Raw genomic sequence first — 18,121 nt, forward strand, 5'->3', positions numbered from 1 at the left:
AGTCAATTAACTGGTGGTTTAGTTACCTGGCCGATTACACAAGTAAACGTACCAAGTTAAGAGTTCTTGGGCAAGTCCTCAAATATGATAGAACTAATTAATACTACCAACTTAATTAAAAAAAGGAATTAAAATGCTTCCAAATTCAGTTGCTCCCCAAGCCTTCAAGAGGCTCCTCATAAGCCTAAGAAGTTCTGCTTCTGGGCTGGCCAGAGACCCTCGGTCTTGCCAACATGAAAGGGCAATTGTCAGCAAATGGCAAAATTCTTCTTTTTTTTTTTTTTTAATGCAAAATTCATCACCCCTTAGTGGCTGCTGTACTCAGCCTGCATGAGAAACAGCAAAGAATAATCATTGCTACGTCCAGGAGGATAAAACCTAGACCAGGGCTGCTGAATCTGTTGTGTAGTGTAGAAAAGGCAGGAGCAGGTTGCTCTGCGTGCACTTGTCTGCACAGATGAGGAAATGACGGTGCTTGGAAACGGCTGCAGACCCTGGACGGCTGTTTACTTCCTCCCTACATGAACCGGATGCACCGAAACTGAAAGTCTTGAGTCAGATGGGTTGCGAAAGGTTTGTGCAACATTCTCTCTGATGTCTCTGCTGACCTTGGACTTGTTTAATGACCATTTGACCTAGCGAACAAAGTTTTTCAAACAAGGAAAGTGAGAGGCACTTGGAGCAGCTGGACCTCCCAGGCACAGAAGAAGGCAGCGCTGGGACACGGGCGGTGAGAGAAACACAGGGAGGAGGGAGATGGGGGCCTCTGATGAGCCATGGGCTCATGGGAACGGCACAGCAAGGCTGCCAGAAGGTTTTAATCCCGGCCCCAAAAAGCTCCTTTTTGTCCTTTACACAAGGACGTGATTCCCTGGGGTTTTCTAAAGCAGCGGTGGGAGGTGGAAACAAGAGTGTGAGATTTCTTGTTGTGTGTTTTTTTTAAAGAGATCAGAGGAAAGGCTTGAGTTTTATCTGGAAGAGGTTTAATCAAACTGTCCTTACTCCAATCTGGCAAAACAGGATTCTGGACGCAGATTCCAGATCAGGTCAGCAAAAGCCACTCCATGCTGTCTTGTCTCTGTGCCCACAGCTGTGCCAGCGCGTTGCACATCTGCCACTGGCCCTGGGGTTCTGTGGTGTCTCACGATCTCAACCTGCCCTGACCTGCCACAGGACACGTCCCTGCAGAGCCCCACCACCCAACCATGCTGCGTTTCCTCTGGGAGAGCATCTCCATCCAGGTGCTCCTCGTCTTCCTTGTTGTGTTCCTGCTCGTTGCCGACTACATGAAGCACAGAAAGCCCAAGGGCTTCCCTCCACAACCTTTCTATCTCCCCATCGTGGGGCACATGTACCTGATGAACTTCAGCAATCCCATGATGGCAATGCAGAAGGTAACAGGGTGGTGGGTACTGTAGGGAAGGGGAGGGAAGGGGTTGTTTCTCTGCCACCTTTGGAGTGTGGGAAGGGGGGTAACCCGAACCCCATGGCCCAGGAGGACTTGCAGGAGCTCACCCCAGGGCGAGCAGGAGGTTTGCCCTTAGTCAGCAGCAACGCGGATGAAGTTTGCCCAGGCATGAAGAAGGGGACAATTGTGGAGCAATCCTTTGGGCAAAGGGCAAGCCCTGACACCACGGGTGCTGTCACAGTTGTAGGAGCTCCATAGGTCTCACTGTGCACTGGAAGGGTATTTGGGAAGGGAGTGAAACAAAAGCTGGAAAAACACAGGACTGAAAAATCAAACTGGCAGAGCTTTGTGTGATTTATGGCAAATAATCTTCAGCTCCTCATCTGTGATTTGGGAAAAGAGGAAAGGAAAAAAGACCACACAGACAAGCAGACACTTGCGCAAACACCCTGTCTCCCCTCCTGCTCTCAGCTTCCCTTATTTTCACTTGTGTGTCCTGCCAGGCCATCCCTGTCATGACAGACACACTGATTGCAAATGCAACTCCTTGTGTTTTTTTTCTCATCCTCCCAGCTTATTGAAAAATATGGTGACATCTTCGGCGTGGACATGGGCACTGAATCATTTGTGATCATTAATGGGCTGCGGATGCTTAGGGAAGTTCTTGTAAACCAAGGGGAAAATTTCCTCGATCGCCCTGAAATGCATCTTAGTCAGGAGATCTTCAGCAACAGGGGTGAGTTCTCCCTCAGGACACAGATCTCAGCCATAAAATCAAAGCGCTGACCCTGCAGAGGTCCAGCACAGCTGGACATAAGGCAGAGCCCTAGAGCATTTTCCCCCCTCAATGGAGGGATCTGCCTTGGCTCACAGTGTTGTGTCTGTGGCAGGGCTGCTGTCTTCCAACGGGCACTTGTGGAAGCAGCAGAGGAGGTTCACCTTGTCCACCCTCCGAAACTTTGGCTTGGGGAAGAGGAGTCTGGAGGAGCGCATCCAGGAGGAGTGCCGGTACCTCGTGGATGCGTTTGGGGAGGAGCAGGGTAAGTGCCATGTCCCCTCATAAGCTGTGATGAAGGCAGAAACCAGTACGGTATGTTACAATTTCACTCATGAGTCACTGCATGCTGAAAAATGCCTCACCTTGAAAAAGATGCTAGCACCCTGCCAGCACCCCAGCTCCCTTTTACAGGTGATTTTCCCTTAGACTGAGAAGAGAAGGCATCTGGGTAACCCCCAAACCATCATTCATAGCCCACCTTCAGCCTGCTGCTCTCTTGGAGATCTCCAGAACATCCCGTGTGTGTAGGCACCAATGTTTCCCATGAATTCATGTGATGTCTGCTCTTCTGCAGACCTGGCTTTCCAACCTAAACAAACTTCTCCACAGTCTGACTGAAATGGGACAAAGGGTGGGATGTTTGCTGCACAATGGGGCTGTCCAGCCAAGCTTGGCCAGATCCTGGGGTGGTGAGGAGTCCTGGGAACACAGTGACACAGGAGGGTGCCCATCAGGGGCCACTCATTTCGCTTCTATTTGTTGACTAGATGATATATAACAACTGTGTTTTCTTGTTCTTTTCTGGTAAGACTCAAAGAAAATTTATCATTCCCTTTGCATTCTGCAGGGGATCCTTTTGACCCTCACTTTAAAATCAATAACGCCGTTTCAAACATCATCTGCTCCATCACCTTTGGCAATCGCTTTGAATACCATGATGAGGACTTCCAAAAATTGCTGCAGCTGATAGATGAAACCCTTACCCTTAACGGGGCCATCATGAGCCAGGTACAGACTCCTGCCACCAACATGGGCAGTGTGCACTTTTGCAGTGCTATAGTTTCTCCTGCACAGTCAACCTCAATATCTCTAGCGTTTTCAGCAGCAAAATTTATTGCCATTCACTATTACCATAATTTATTTCTGCCTTTTTTCCAGCTGTTCAATGTTCATGCCACTCTCTCACACAACACCACCTTGCCTACCCATAAACTGCCAGCCTGCCTGCTGTAATGACAGGTAGTGCATGAATCTCTTTGGAGTGACAGGAATACCAATCGCTTCTCAACCTCTACCAGAGATCAGCTATTTCCACCAACTCCAGCAATTCACTCAGCTAGGCCCTGTAGGCTCCTCAGGTTTTGATATCAGAAGGTCTGTTTCCATCCTCTATTCAATTTGCCTCTCTCCTGTTCTCTCCAAAGCTGTACAATGCTTTCCCATCCATAATAAAGTTCTTCCCTGGAGCCCACCAATCCATTTTTAGAAACTCAAGATTACTGAAAAGTTTTGTGAAAGAGAGGATTGACAAACACAAGGAGGACTGGAACCCCTCGGAGAGCCGGGACTTCATCGACTGCTACCTGCAGGAGATAGCCAAGGTCAGCACCGCAGAGCAAAGCCCTCTGCAGCGGAGCTTAGAAATCCAGAGGGATGAGAAATGAGCCCAAATTCTCCATCTGAGTTGCTTCTGTGGCCAGTTATGGGCTTAGGATGAACATCAGGTTCAGGGCACCCATCTAGAGGATGGAGGTGCAGGGGGCCAGCAGTTTCTGCCAAAATGCTTGGGGTTGACTTGGACTAAGCCTGGTGTCAGGGCAGCCCTCACTGTTCGTGCATCACTAATACATCTTTTTGTGAAGGACAACGGCAATGGCATCTTCCAGGAGGAAAACCTCATGGCATGTGCAGTCGACTTGCTGTTAGCCGGGACTGAGACCACTTCAACAACTATCCGCTGGGCATTGCTGTATATGGCCATGTATCCAGAAATTCAAGGTACAATCATTAAATTATCAGCACTTTTTAATTATTTTAGCCCTTGCAGCTTTGTAAGACCCTTTTTTTCATGACAGATAAATGGTTAATCTCCCTGTATTCACACAAAAAATCAGTGCAAACTGTGTCAGATTTCCCATGTCAGTCTCACATCAATCACCCCACGTTGTTCCAAGGTGGTTTTGATTAGTTTTGGTTTTTTCACTTGTACCTTGTCTGATCCCTGCTCTTTTCCACCAGCCCGCGTGCAAGCAGAGATCGACACGGTCATCGGGCAGGGGCGGCAGCCAGCCCTGGATGACAGGAGCAACATGCCCTACACCAGCGCCGTCATCCACGAAGTGCAGAGGAAAAGCAACATTGTCCCTTTCGGTGTGCCAAGAATGACAGTGAAGGACACAGTTGTGGATGGTTTCCGCATACCAAAGGTAACCCCACTGCTGAGCAATGGGACTTTAGCAAGAGACTCCCCATTCCCCAGGTATGTTTCACTGGGCCAGGTCCATCCTGTGCAGACAGGAGTAGAGACAGAGTCACTCAGCCCTGGCCACCGTTTTTACCATCCAAACAATGTTCTCCAGCACACTGAGTGGTGCAGAGTGCTGGCTGTGACACCCCCACTGCACACACTGTTGAGGTACAGATGCCATCTCACAGCTTTTACAGAAACTTGGGCCCAAGACGAGAGCAGATAAAAGTGATGCTGAAGAAGCAAAAACGAGGGTCTATCATCACTGAGTCTCCGGACAAGAATTAGCAGAATTTGACTACAGATGTTCCTAACCGAGGGGAGACTTGGAAATACAAAGGCTCCTCCTGCTCTCAGTAATAAAGTGCAATTTATTTTTCTTTTTCTCCTCTTAGGGCACTACTGTGCTCACAAATTTAACCTCTGTGATGTTTGACCAGAACGAGTGGGAAACTCCTGATGCTTTTAACCCCGGGCATTTCCTGAAAGATGGTCAGTTCTGGAAAAGAGAGTCTTTTGTACCGTTTGCTATAGGTAAGATTTGTTGGATTTTGATGCTTTGGTGCTGAGACAATGAGATGAGGAAAAGGCCAATGTTGGCTGCGCCCTGGGAGTTGCTGCTCAAGCAGTGCTCACACGGACAACCCATAAAAATGCCAGATACCCTAGAAACAGCTTCACTAAGCAGAGCATTGCCTTGTGCTCTTGCTCCCACATGGCCGAGGTCACTGGAGGCTTCACTGTTGTCATCACAGGGGACCCAGACAACAGCTTCCCCAAGGACATTCCTTTTACCACCCCTCTTGCCCATACCACCATCATACACCTTCTCTGTCCCCTCTCTTTGGCGTAGCTCAAACCAACCACTTCTCCCAGCATGGGCACATCCAGACCGTGTGTGTCAGCACAGCTTATCTATGCAGGGGAGGATTCAGTGCCTGTACATATGGTTACACGCATGTGCCCTCTAAAGTCCTGTAACTGGGGATGCAGCCCGTGCTGTAACGCTAATGCTGTTATTGGGGAGTTAACTTTAGATGCAAAACTCATCCAGGAAAGGGGGTAACATGCCTGGACCATGGTGCTAAGGGAAGGCAGAGGCTGTTGTGGCAGCAAAGGAACTGGGCAACCAGCGCAGGCTGAGGAAGCCATGGGTGACTGTCTCCGCAGGGAAGCGCTCCTGCCCGGGTGAGCTGCTGGCCCGCACCGAGCTCTTCCTCTTCTTCACGGCTTTGCTCCAGAAATTCACCTTCCAGGTGCCACCGGACACCACACTCGGCCTCCAGTTCAAGCTGGGCATCACGCTTACCCCAAAGCCCTACAAGATCTGTGCTGTGCCTCGGTAAGGAAGCCTTGGCCACCGTCCTCACAGGGAAAATCCTTTGTTAGGGATGCTGGAAATGAGCCCTCGGCTGCTCCCCTGGGTGGTGGTAACAACCACCTGGCTCCAGAGAGACACCGGACAGTTTGTTGGTTTCTTTTCAAGCAATTGCAAAATAAATTCTTTTACAAGCAGACTTCTCACTCTGTATCACATGGGAAAAGTGATCAGCCTGGGATCTGCCAGGGCACTTTTAGTCTTGCGATAGGGCACTGTCAATGAGGGAGGAGCTTGGGCCGTTCGTACTTGACCTACTAATATGCCACGGTTTTAGATTCTCTTATCCCATTCAAAAAACAAAAAAAAAGTCACTCCAACACATTTCTATCATGTGTACCAATAAATCCTTACCAAAACGTTTTTGTCATGAAGTATTCTTCAAAGTGAATACCACCACAGGCCATTTCCAGCACTGGCTGTAGCCTTCAGCCCTGCCCTATGTTCCAGGAATGGAACAGGGGGCTGTGAGCCCACCGGGGTAGAGGCAGCTGCACAGCACCCGACCCATGTCCCTGCGGCATTGCTCTCCAGTAGCAGAGAGGCTGGCACTGTAACAGCAAAGGCAATTCCTACAGAACTGAATAAAATCACTGACCCTGACAGGACAAGAAAACTACCAGGGAAACCATTAAAGCCTGCGGCCGGGTCCTGGCATGTCACAGCAACAACACTGTGACACCCCCATGGAGCACAGTGCTCTGCACTCTGACAGACCCCTCAATAAATCATCTGTACTTGTAGCTGTAGAAGTTTTAGGTACTGCCCTTAGAACTTGCTAAATCCTCCCCATTTACCTGCCCGGCATCACCGAGTGCCTGGTGTGCCCAGGGGGCAGAGGGATGAGCTCCAGCAACACACAGTGCATGGCTGAGCCTGCTGCACTCAACAGCCTTGTGAAGAAAAGGGTCCCCGGGAAAATACCGGCAGCAGATTTCAATCATTTTAATCCATCACATGCAAGGTGAAACAGTCCCAGGATTCACAACCGATGGTTCACACCAGTAAATGCATCGATTCAGTAACAGTTGCACTGTGGGACCCCAGCAAGGTCCCTGAGCACAGGGAGCTGCAGCTCCCAGGAGTGGGACCGGGGCCGGCTGCAGGAACCCACGTCACAGCACACCCCCAATCAATTCTCAGGGTAGATTTGACATGGCAAGTGAGGGATTTCTGAAAGAAATCATTTCATACCTCAGATTTCTTCTTGCACTTGCTACAGCCGCAACTGTACATGAAAATACTTCTTCGTCACTGCAGCATCTGGATCATCCAGAGAGTTATCTAGTTGCTCTGGCCTGTCCTTCATAATCTCAATTTCTGACACCAAGCTGTTTCTTTCATCCTGGAGGGCAGTCGCCTGGTGCTGATAAAACAGCGTCAACATTGTCAGACCTGTCCATCTGGGAAGAACTGAAGCAAGACAGCTGTACATCACAAAATTTGTTTATGAAAAAGAGTGTCAAGAAATTTTAGAATGTGATTTCCATAAGCGTAGAGATCCTTTACTATATGACAGCTATGAAATGGCAAAGAAAAAGTCCCTGTACAAGGAGACAAATTTTTGTAACTGAAACTATGTTGGAGAATGGCTTAAAAATAAGGGACAGTTGTACGAGCGGAGCCTATTCTGAAGGCCTTGGCATAAGAAGCAAAACTAGGCCACAGTGGGAACCACTGACTGTTTCAGTAAAATCAGCAAGGTCACTGAGACCTTGGCAGAATTTCACAAACAGCTTTCAAGAGCACTACAATGTAGAATAAACATAGCTAGCAGCTGCAAGTAGGAGGACCATGCAAATGTACTGTTAGAGCTTAAGCCAATTAGTAGGTGACAGGTATGCATAATTATCGTGAACTGTATAAGTATATGCTATTCGGGCTAATAAATCGAACTATGCTTTATCACTCATATTGAGTTGACCTGCGTGTTCCTCCACCGCTCAAAAAACTAAACTATGATAAAGGTAGAAAACGTGATATGGAGAATAACTGGCGCTCACAGCTTAAGCAAATGAGAATACAACACTTCATTGAAACAGTAAGTGTCATTAACAGCCATAAAATGGGAAAGGATTAAGAGCATGGTACCTTTAAAGGTTTTCTAGTGAAAGCTGTTGTGTTAATTTTAATAACCTGTCAAACATAAGAGTGTGTAGCACATGTTAGTTAACTGGCATGTAAACAGGGCAATATGCTTTTTGGGTTAATGTTTTCCTGAATCCTACAGAAAACCTACCTTTCTTATACTCTTGGAAATCATCAAGGAAGACTCAGACCTTACAAGTGAATTTATTTACAAGTAGTTCTGCACCTTGTGCACTCATCCTTGATGGGAGAGGATCAGCCTCCGTTACTGGTCCTTGGCTGACTAATGCGTATGCAGTCCATCATCATCAATGCTGGTAGTAGGATGAACCATCTACAGATCTGGGTTATGTAAAGGGACGTCAGTTATATCTGTTAATGATTTACTTGAAATGAGTGTCACCTGCTCACATTGCTGGTGCTCTTCTCCATCATCAGGTAAGGGCATTAAGGTTGCTGGATTCAGAGTAACACACCTTTTCAAAATTACATTATCTGCCATTGGAAGGATTAGTTCATACTGGTATGCCCATTGTGGAGATAACGCTTGGGTCGCATACTGTTTGAGCAGTATTTCCACTTCATGCCCAACATGAAACTGTTATCAGGTATCTTAAAATGAGGGGATGACTTCTTTCTAATATTGTAGCTGCTGCTGCTGCTGCTACCGATTTGATACAGGTTGGTGATCCTGCTGCAACTGGATCTAATTAAGCAGAATATCATGTGCCTGGTCTCTGGTGAGGTCCTAATTTTGGTATTACTACCACGCTGCCTGTCCCTTTGTGTTCATGCACACAGAAGTTGAAGGGGTTTGTATAATCTGGGATCCTAAGGGTGGGAGCAGAAGCCAGAGGACGTTTTATTGCTCTAAAGGCTTTCTCTCTCTCCAGGACCCACCTTATAGGTTCTACTTCTTGTTGCCTCTCTCAGGGGTTTTGTTAATTCTTCTAATCCAGGAATCAATGGTTGACAAAATCCTACAGCTCTGAGGAAGCCTCATAACTGTTTCTTTGTGATTGCCCACGGGAGCTTAATTATAGCTTCTACTCTCTCTGGATTTATCACCCATTGCCCTTTCCTTAAAGCTTAGGTGTCTGACCTCTTTCTGACACAGCTAGAGTTTGGATGGAGATGCATGATGTCCTTTTTCTGCAAGAGCAGTACAAAGATGTACAGTGTCTATCATACAAGCAGTTTCATCCTTACTTACTAGCAGCAAATCATCTACATATTGTACAAGAACAGATTCTTCTGGTAATTCTATGTCTTTTAAATCATTCTTCAGGATTTGCAAAAAAATTTTAGGGGATCCTGCAAACCCCTGTGGGAATCATGTCCAGGTCATTTGTTGTCCCTTGCATGGAAAAGCAAATAGGAGTTGGCTGCCCTCTAACAGAATACTAAAAAAGCAGCAGTTAGATCACAGTAAAATACTTTGCCCAGTGCAGTATTTGAAAGAATATGACACGGAGATTAGGTCCCACTGTGTGTGGTGTTTCTACGTGCTGTTTAATTTCCTGTAAATCTTGCACAAACTGATATTCCAGATCCCCAGCTTTATCTAGTCTGTTCTTTCTCACAGGGAGTATTATAGAGCAACAGACATACTTTCAAAATCCCTTGGGCCAAGTATCAGTTTATCTGCTTCTAAATGATTTTCTCTGCCTCTTGAGAGATAGAATACAGTTTCAAAGCTGGCGAGGTTCCTCCCTTTGTTTTTATGTTTATGGGTTTAGCTGAAGCCAGCAACCCTGCATCAGTGCTAGTTTTACCTCACAGTTTTGTAGGTACTGATTTGAATGATTCTGATATTTTAAACTCATCTTTCAAATTTCCCATGATCACACGCATTCCCATGATTATGAGATCTGTCCCCTTGGGTGACAATCTCAACTCCACATCCAGGGTCTGTAAAAGATCCCTTCCTAATAAGCACACTGGGGAGTCCTCTGCCAATATGAACCTGCCCCAAACACTCTTATTCCCAATTATTACCAACAACAGCTTACTCAGAATTCTGTCTCCGCCTCCCGCTACCCCATGTATTACGACTCTATCTTCAGTCCTGGAATTTTCAGGGTAAAATCTAAAAGGGATAGGGTAGCCCCTGTATCTACTAAAAATTCAAGTTCACAGCCTCCCACTTCACAATTATATATCCTTTATGATCCAAATGAGTTTCCCATATACTGAATATTCGAAACCTCTCTGATTCTGCAAAGTTCTTCAGGTTTTCCTCTAGTCGTTGTGAACTGTTGTCCCCTCTTCCCAAAGGAGGGAGTTAGTAGGGGTTTTTTTCCATTGTTTCAGACATTATCTAACAGTTGATACAAATCATGATGATTTAATAGCTACCTTAACAAAGTAAGATTCATTACAATGAGGTGGGCAGTGGATCTATAACTAAGATATAACTGGACTTGATTAAACGTATTCTGCAACCTAACCTAGAGAATGCAATATTAAGAAGCAGTTTGTGATCATCATTTACAAGCCTATCAGACAAACAGATGTAAGAAACAAAGCAGAAAGCAATCTACCACTTCAGTAGGTGTTGTCTTTCTAATTAGTCTCCGTTTTCACTTGTAGAAGGAGCCGTTATTTCCTTGCTCATGAGGTACAAGAAGCCACAGAAAAAGGAGGTTAAATTAGAGTATAAATATTTGTAAATTCATTTTCTACAGAGTACCATTGTATTTACCACCATGGTCTTGCATTCCTTAAATATATCAAAACGTAATACACCTGTTGGTTCGTAAAATATTAAACCAAATCTAGAATAAGATGACTTCTTTTTTTTCCCTTCTGCAAATGAACCAAGTTAGCAGTACATCTTACTGGATAGCCTTGTGATCTCTTGTAGTTATTGGTACCCCCTAGTCAAGTTAAAACACAGTGAGCCAGAGGACAGGACTTCACTGAATAAATATCACGCTTCGTTCTGTCATGTTAATTGCCATTAAGCACACCATGGGAACATTAACACAGCTCTCACTGATCTCCAGTACAAAGATGTACACAGTAAGTTTGTCACCAATTAAAGAGCTTTTCTTCTTACTCAGGAATTACAGTATTATTTCTAGACCTTCTCCAGTCCTTTGCTTGGATGAAAGGATTCAAAAATGTCAAGAAATGAACATTTGTCTTCTCAACTGACAGCATTAAGCTATGAATTATTACATACTTGGAATCCCAGATTCTTCTCTGAATACACCTACATTTAATTTAAAGTAGATAGCATTTTAAAAAGTATATGCAAAAGACCTATAGATTATTTACAGAAATGAAGTTGTGCACTTTAGGAAGAGTACCATACATTGTTCTGGCAAACCCCTGGAGGTCAAAAGTCAATTAACTGGTGGTTTAGTTACCTGGCCAATTACACAAGTAAAAGTACCAAGTTAAGAGTTCTTGGGCAAGTCCTCAAATATGATAGAACTAATTAATACTACCAACTTAATTAAAAAATGGAATTAAAATGCTTCCAAATTCAGTTGCTCCCCAAGCCTTCAAGAGGCTCCTCATAAGCCTAAGAAGTTCTGCTTCTGGGCTGCCCAGAGACCCTCAGTTTTGCCACATGAAAGGGCAATTGTCAGCAAATGGCAAAATTCTACTTTATTTATTTTTTAATGCAAAATTCATCACCCTTTAGTGGCTGCTGTACTCAGTCTGCATGAGAAACAGCAAAGAATAATCACTACTATGTCCAGGAGGAAAAAACTTAGACCAGGGCTGCTGAATCCGTTGTGTGGTGTAGAAAAGGCAGGAGCAGGTTGCTCTGCGTGCACGTGTCTGCACAGACCAGGAAATGACGGTGCTTGGAAACGGCTGCAGACCCTGGACGGCTGTTTACTTCCTCCCTACATGAACCGGATGCACTGAAACTGAAAGTCTTGAGTCAGATGGGTTGTGAAAGATTTGCACAACCTTATCTCAGCTTTCTTCCCTGACCTGGGGCTTGGTCTGGTGATATTTGTGCTAGAAAACAAACTTCCATAAACGGGGACATCGCGAGGAGCTGAGAACAGCTGGACCTCCCAGGCACAGAGAAGGCAACACTGGGACACGGGTGGTGAGAGAAACACGGGGAGGAGAGAGCGGGGCTTGTGACGAGCCGTGGGCTCATGGGAACGGCACATCGAGACTGCTGAAAGGAGTTAATCCCGGGACCACAAAGCTCCTTTCTGTCCTTTAGACAAGGATGAGAACCAGTAGGCTTTCGTAAAGCAGCAGTGGGAGGTGGGAGGGGAAAAGAAGAGGATGGGATGCTTTGGTTTGTGTTTGCTTTTTTTTGAATGACATCAGAGCAAATGCTGAGTTTTATCTGGAAGGGGTTTAATCAAGCTGCCCTGACTGAAACCTGGTAAAGCAGAAGTCTTAACCATGCTGTCTTGTGTCTGTACCCACAGCTGTGCCAGCACGTTGCCCATCTGCCCCTGCCCCTGGGGTTCCCTGGTGCCCCTTGAGCTCAACCTGCCCTGACCTGCCACAGGACACGTCCCTGCAGAGCCCCACCACCCAACCATGCTGCGTTTCCTCTGGGACAGCATCTCCATCCAGTTGCTCCTCATCTTCCTCATTGTGTTCCTGCTCGTTGCCAACTACATGAAGCACAGAAAGCCCAAGGGCTTCCCTCCACAACCCTTCTATCTCCCCATTGTGGGGCACATCTACCTGATGAACTTCAGCAATCCCATGATGACAGTACAGAAGGTAAGGGGATGGTGGGTACTGTAGGGAAGGGGAGAGATGGGGTTGTGTCTCTGCCACCTTTGCAGTGTGGGGAGGGGGTTAACCCGAACCCCATGGCCCAGGAGGACTTGCAGGAGCTCACCCCAGGGCGAGCAGGACATTTGCCCTCAGTCGGCAGCAACGTGGATGAAGTTTGCCCCGGCATGAAGAAGGAGACAACTGGGAAGCAATCCTCTGGGTAAAGGGCAAGGCCTGACAACACAGATGCTGTCACAGCTGTAGGTGCCCCGTAGGTCTCAGTGGGCACTGGGAGGGTATTTGGGAAGGGAGAGAAACAAAAGCTGGAAAAACACAGGACTGGAAGATCAAACTGGCAGAGTTTTGCTTGATTTATGGCCAATAAGCTCCAACTCCTCATCTGTGATTTGGGAAAAGAGGAAAGAAAACAGACCACATACAGACAAGCAGGCATTTTTAGAAACACCCTGTCTCGTCTCCTATTCTCAGCTTCCCTTATTTTCACTTATGTCATATGCCAGGCCAACCCTATCCTGACAGACACACTAATTGCAAATGTAACTCAAATTTATTTGATCCCCCTCCCAGCTTAATGAAAAATATGGGGACATCTTCAGCTTGGAGATGGGCACGGCATCCTTTGTGTTTGTTAATGGGCTGCGGATGGTTAAGGAAGTTCTTGTAAACCAAGGAGAAAATTTCCTGGATCGCCCTGAAATGGCCCTTTACAAGGAGGTCTTCAGCAACAGGGGTGAGTTATCTCTTAGGACACAGATCTCAGCTGTAAGGTCAAATCAGTGACCCAGCAGAGGTTCAACACAGGTACACGTAAGGCAGAGCCCTGGAGCTTTTTGTCCTCGGTGGTAGGATCTGCCTTGTATCACAGTGTCGTGTTTCCGGCAGGACTGCTGTCTTCCAACGGGCACTTGTGGAAGCAGCAGAGGAGGTTCACCTTGTCCACCCTCCGAAACTTCGGCTTGGGGAAGAGGAGTCTGGAGGAGCGCATCCAGGAGGAGTGCCGGTACCTCGTGGATGCGTTTGGGGATGAGCAGGGTAAGTGCCATGTCCCCTTATAAGCTGAGATGAAGGCAAAAACCAGTATGACTCATTAGTCACTGCATACTGAAAAATACCTTACCTTGCAAGCAATGCTAGCACACTGCCAGCATCCCAGCTCCCTTTTACAGGTGATTTTCCTTCAGACTGACTGGTGAATGCCTGTAGCTAATCTGCAGTCTTGGCCAGATCCTGGGGTGGTGAGGCATCCTGGGAATGCAGGAGGGTGCCCGTCAGGGACCACTCATTTCACTCCTATTTGCTGAATAGTTTACTTCTGACAACTGTGTTTTCTTGTTCTTTTCTGGTAAGACTCGAAGAAAATTGATCATTCTCTTTGTCTTCTGCAGGTAATTCTTTCGACCCTCACTTTAAAATCAATAACGCCGTTTCAAACATCATCTGCTCCATCACCTTTGGCAATCGCTTTGAATACCATGATGAGGACTTCCAAAAATTGCTGCAGCTGATAGGTGAGAGCATTACCAAAAGCGGGACCATCATGAGCCAGGTACAGCCTCCTGCCACCAACATGGACATAGCGGACTTTTGCAGTGCTGTAGCTTGTCCTGTGGAGTCAGCCCCAAAACCTGTAGCTTTTTCATCACTAAACTTGGTTGTCATTCGATATTCCCATAATTTATTTCTGCCCTTTTCTTCCAGCTCTGCAATGCTCTTGTCATCTCACCCAACATTCCCTTTCCTGCCCCTTAACTGCCAACCTGCCTGCTGTAATGCCAGGTAGTGCGAGTCTCTCTGTGACAGGAATACCAATCCCTTGTCAAACTCTACCAGAGATCAACTATTTCCACCAACTCCAGCAATTTAGTCAGTGTGGCACTGCAGGCTCCTCAGGTTTAACAAATGAAGAGTCTTTTCCGTCCTTTATTCAATTTGAATTTCACCTCTTCTCTCCAAAGCTGTACAACTCCTTCCCATCTATACTAAAGTTCTTCCCTGGATCACATCAAACCTTTTTTAAAAACTGGAGGTTGATGAGAAATTTCGTGAAAGAGAGGATTGACAAACACAAGGAGGACTGGAACCCCTCGGAGAGCCGGGACTTCATCGACTGCTACCTGCAGGAGATAGCCAAGGTCAGCGCCGCAGAGCAAAGCCCTCTGCAGCGGAGCTTAGAAATCCAGAGGGATGAGAAACGAGCCCAAATTCTCCATCTGAGCTGCCTGTGGCCAGTTATGAGCTTAGGATGGACATCACCCATCGACAGGATGGAGGTGCAGGGGGCCAGCAGTTTCTGCCAAAATGCCTGGGGTTGACTTGGACTAAGCCTGGTGTCAGGGCAGCCCTGAGTGTTAATGCGTCACTAACACATCTTTTTGTGAAGGACAATGGCGATGGCACCTTCCAGGAGGAAAACCTTGTGGCATGTGCACTCGACTTGTTTTTAGCTGGGACTGAGACCACTTCAACAACCATCCGCTGGGCTCTGCTGTTTATGGCCATGTATCCGGAAATTCAAGGTACTACTATAGAAAGGTCAGCACTTTTCCTTGCTGTTAGCCTTCACAAATTAGTGAGACAGTTTCTTTTTGAGCGAGAAATCATTATTCTCATGGCACTCACATAAAGAAGTATCCACACTGCAACAACCCCACATTGTACTGCAGGTTGGTTTTTTGGTTTAGTTTGGTTTTTTTTGTGTTGTAGCTTGTCTGATCCCTGCTCTTTCCCACCAGCCCGTGTGCAAGCAGAGATCGACACGGTCATTGGGCAGGCGCGGCAGCCAGCCCTGGATGACAGGAGCAACATGCCCTACACCAACGCCGTCATCCACGAAGTGCAGAGGAGAGGCAACATTGCCCCTTTCACATTGCCAAGACTGACAGTGAAGGACACAGTCGTGGATGGCTTCCGCATACCAAAGGTAACCCCACTGCTGAGCAATGAGACTTAAGCGAATGACTCCTTGTTCCCCAGGAACGTTTCACCAGCCCAGGTCCATCCTGTGCAGACAGGAGTAGAGACAGAGCTACTCTGCACTGGCCACAGTGCACTCCTATTGAACATGTATTTTTGCCATCCAAACAATGTTCTCCAGCACACTGAGTGGTACAGTGCCATTTGGGATGACACCCCCACTGCACACACCGTTGAGGCACAGATTGCATCTCACAGCTTTTACAGGAACTTGAGCCCAAGACTAGAGTAGATAAAAGTGATGCTGATTAGGGAAATATGTGGGTTTGTAAACATCACACGTCTGAACACACAAGGAGTAGGAAATCTGCCCATGCAGGGGTGCCGGACAAATGATTGCAGCAGAATTTGAATATGAATGTTCTTCACGGAGAATAGACTCAAAATTAAATGCCTCACGTGCTCTCAGTTCAATTTACATTTCTTTTTATCCTCTTAGGGCACTGGTTTGATTGCAAATTTAACCTCTGTGATGTTTGACAAGAACGAGTGGGAAACCCCTGACACTTTTAACCCCGGGCATTTCCTGAAGGATGGTCAGTTCTGGAGAAGAGACCCCTTTATACCATTTTCCATAGGTAAGATTTGCTGGAATTTGCTGCTTCTGAGCTTATGCACTGGGATGTGAATGCCAACTGCACCCTGGGAGATGCTGCTCAAGCAGTGCTCACATGGCCACAAAGTATCACAACCACACTCTGAGTTCTTTCTTGTCCAACTTCACCTACATAAGACAGATGAGGATGAAGAAAAGACAATAAAACTGTCAAAGACTGTAGAAACACCTTCACCAAGCAGAGCATTGCCCTTGGCTCCTGCTCCCACCTGGCTGAGATCACTGGAGGCTGCACTGTTGCCATCACAGGGGACCCACACAACAGCTTCCCCAAGGACACTCCTTTTACTACCTCTCTTTCTTGTGCCATTTACCACCTCTCTTTCTCGACTCCCTCTCTGTCCCCTCTGTCCCCTCTGTTTGGCGTAGCTCAAACAAACCACTTCTCCCAGCATGTGCATGTCCAGGCCGTTTGTGTCAGCGCAGCTTATCCAAGCAGGGGAGGATTCAATGCCTGTACATACGGTTACACACACATGCCCTCAAAATCCTGCAACTGGGGACACAGCCCGTGCTGTAATGCTAATGTGGTTATTGGGGAACTCAGTGGGGATGCAAAACTCATCCAGGAAAGGGGGTTACGTGCCTCGGCTGTGGTGCTAAGGGAAGGCAGAGGCTGTTGTGGCAGCAAAAGCAGCTGGGCAGCCAGCGCAGGCTGAGGAAGCCATGGGTGACTGTCTCCGCAGGGAAGCGCTCCTGCCCGGGTGAGCTGCTGGCCCGCACCGAGCTCTTCCTCTTCTTCACGGCTTTGCTCCAGAAATTCACCTTCCAGGCACCACCGGACACCACACTCAGCCTCCAGTTCAAGATGAGCATCACACTGGGCCCAAAACCCTACAAGATCTGTGCTGTGCCTCGGTAGGGAAGCCTTGGCCACTGTCCTCACAGGGAAAATCCTTTGCCATGGATGCTGAAAACGAGCCCTAGTTGGCTCCCCCAGGCAGGGTTAACAACCATCTGTCTCCAGGAAGAGACTGGGTGGTTTGTTGGTTTCTTTACAATCAACTGCAAAATCATTTCCTTTTAGAAGCAGACTTTTCACTCTGTATCACATGGGAAAGGTGACCAGCCTGGAATCTGCCAGGGCACAGAAGTGCCCTTGCGATAGGGCACAGTAAATATAAGAGGAGCTTGGGCCTTTCAACATTTTTAGATTCTGTTATACGTGACATGTAAGCTGTTAAAAGAAAAAAAATCACTCCTCATCTTTCATGTGCATTAATAAATCCTTACGAAAACATTTTTGTCATGGAGCATTCTGTAAAGTGAAGACCACCACAGGCCATTTCCAGCACTGGCTGTAGCCTTCATCCTGCCCCATGTTTTGGGAGGGGAACAGGGGGCTGCGAGCCCACCGGGGCAGAGGCAGCCGCACAGCACCCGACCCATGTCCCCGCGGCATTGCTCTCCAGTAGCAGAGAGGTTGGCACTGTAACAGCAAAGGCAATTCCTACAGAACTGAATAAAATCACTGACCCTGACAGGACAAGAAAACAAGCAGGGAAGACACCAAAGCCTGTGGCCAGGTCCTGGTATGTCACAGCAACAACACTGTGACACCCCCATGGAGCACAGTGCTCTCCACTCTGACAGACCCCTCAATAAATCATCTGTGCTTGTAGCTACAGACGTGTTAGGTCCTGCCTCTTAGAACCTGCCAAGTCCTACCTATTTACCTG

The 18,121-nt window shown here is 47.1% G+C and overlaps 2 protein-coding genes across 7 annotated transcripts; both read left to right on the plus strand.

Annotated features, from left to right (window-relative positions):
• The first annotated feature begins 462 nt into the window (after positions 1–462).
• On the plus strand, positions 463–6,170 carry LOC139825451 (cytochrome P450 2J2-like). Of its 5 annotated transcripts, XM_071810132.1 has the most exons (11): positions 520–730; positions 946–1,046; positions 1,174–1,394; positions 1,982–2,144; positions 2,299–2,448; positions 3,034–3,194; positions 3,611–3,787; positions 4,049–4,184; positions 4,425–4,612; positions 5,049–5,187; positions 5,824–6,170. In XM_071810132.1, the coding sequence occupies exons 3-11, from the start codon at positions 1,206–1,208 to the stop codon at positions 5,997–5,999; spliced, it is 1,479 nt and encodes a 492-aa protein (XP_071666233.1). In that variant the 5' UTR covers positions 520–730; positions 946–1,046; positions 1,174–1,205; the 3' UTR covers positions 6,000–6,170. The 5 variants fall into 5 exon arrangements, with proteins under 5 accessions (XP_071666232.1, XP_071666235.1, XP_071666233.1 ...); XM_071810131.1 differs by lacking the exon at positions 946–1,046 and having other exon boundaries at positions 463–573; positions 1,091–1,394; XM_071810134.1 differs by lacking the exon at positions 946–1,046 and having other exon boundaries at positions 518–730; positions 1,091–1,394; positions 4,073–4,184.
• Positions 6,171–7,941: 1,771 nt separating this feature from the next.
• LOC139828277 (cytochrome P450 2J2-like) lies at positions 7,942–17,680 on the plus strand. 2 transcript variants are annotated; one of them, XM_071810138.1, is made up of 10 exons: positions 7,942–8,072; positions 12,532–12,835; positions 13,421–13,583; positions 13,736–13,885; positions 14,239–14,399; positions 14,809–14,985; positions 15,234–15,369; positions 15,586–15,773; positions 16,266–16,404; positions 17,129–17,680. In XM_071810138.1, exons 2-10 carry the CDS (start codon positions 12,647–12,649, stop codon positions 17,302–17,304), a joined length of 1,479 nt encoding a protein of 492 aa, XP_071666239.1. In that variant the 5' UTR covers positions 7,942–8,072; positions 12,532–12,646; the 3' UTR covers positions 17,305–17,680. The 2 variants fall into 2 exon arrangements, with proteins under 2 accessions (XP_071666239.1, XP_071666238.1); XM_071810137.1 differs by lacking the exon at positions 7,942–8,072 and adding an exon at positions 11,975–12,194.
• The last annotated feature ends 441 nt before the right edge of the window (positions 17,681–18,121 follow it).

This window comes from Patagioenas fasciata, chromosome 6, assembly GCF_037038585.1.
Source record: "Patagioenas fasciata isolate bPatFas1 chromosome 6, bPatFas1.hap1, whole genome shotgun sequence".
Taxonomy (NCBI): Eukaryota; Metazoa; Chordata; class Aves; order Columbiformes; family Columbidae; genus Patagioenas; species Patagioenas fasciata.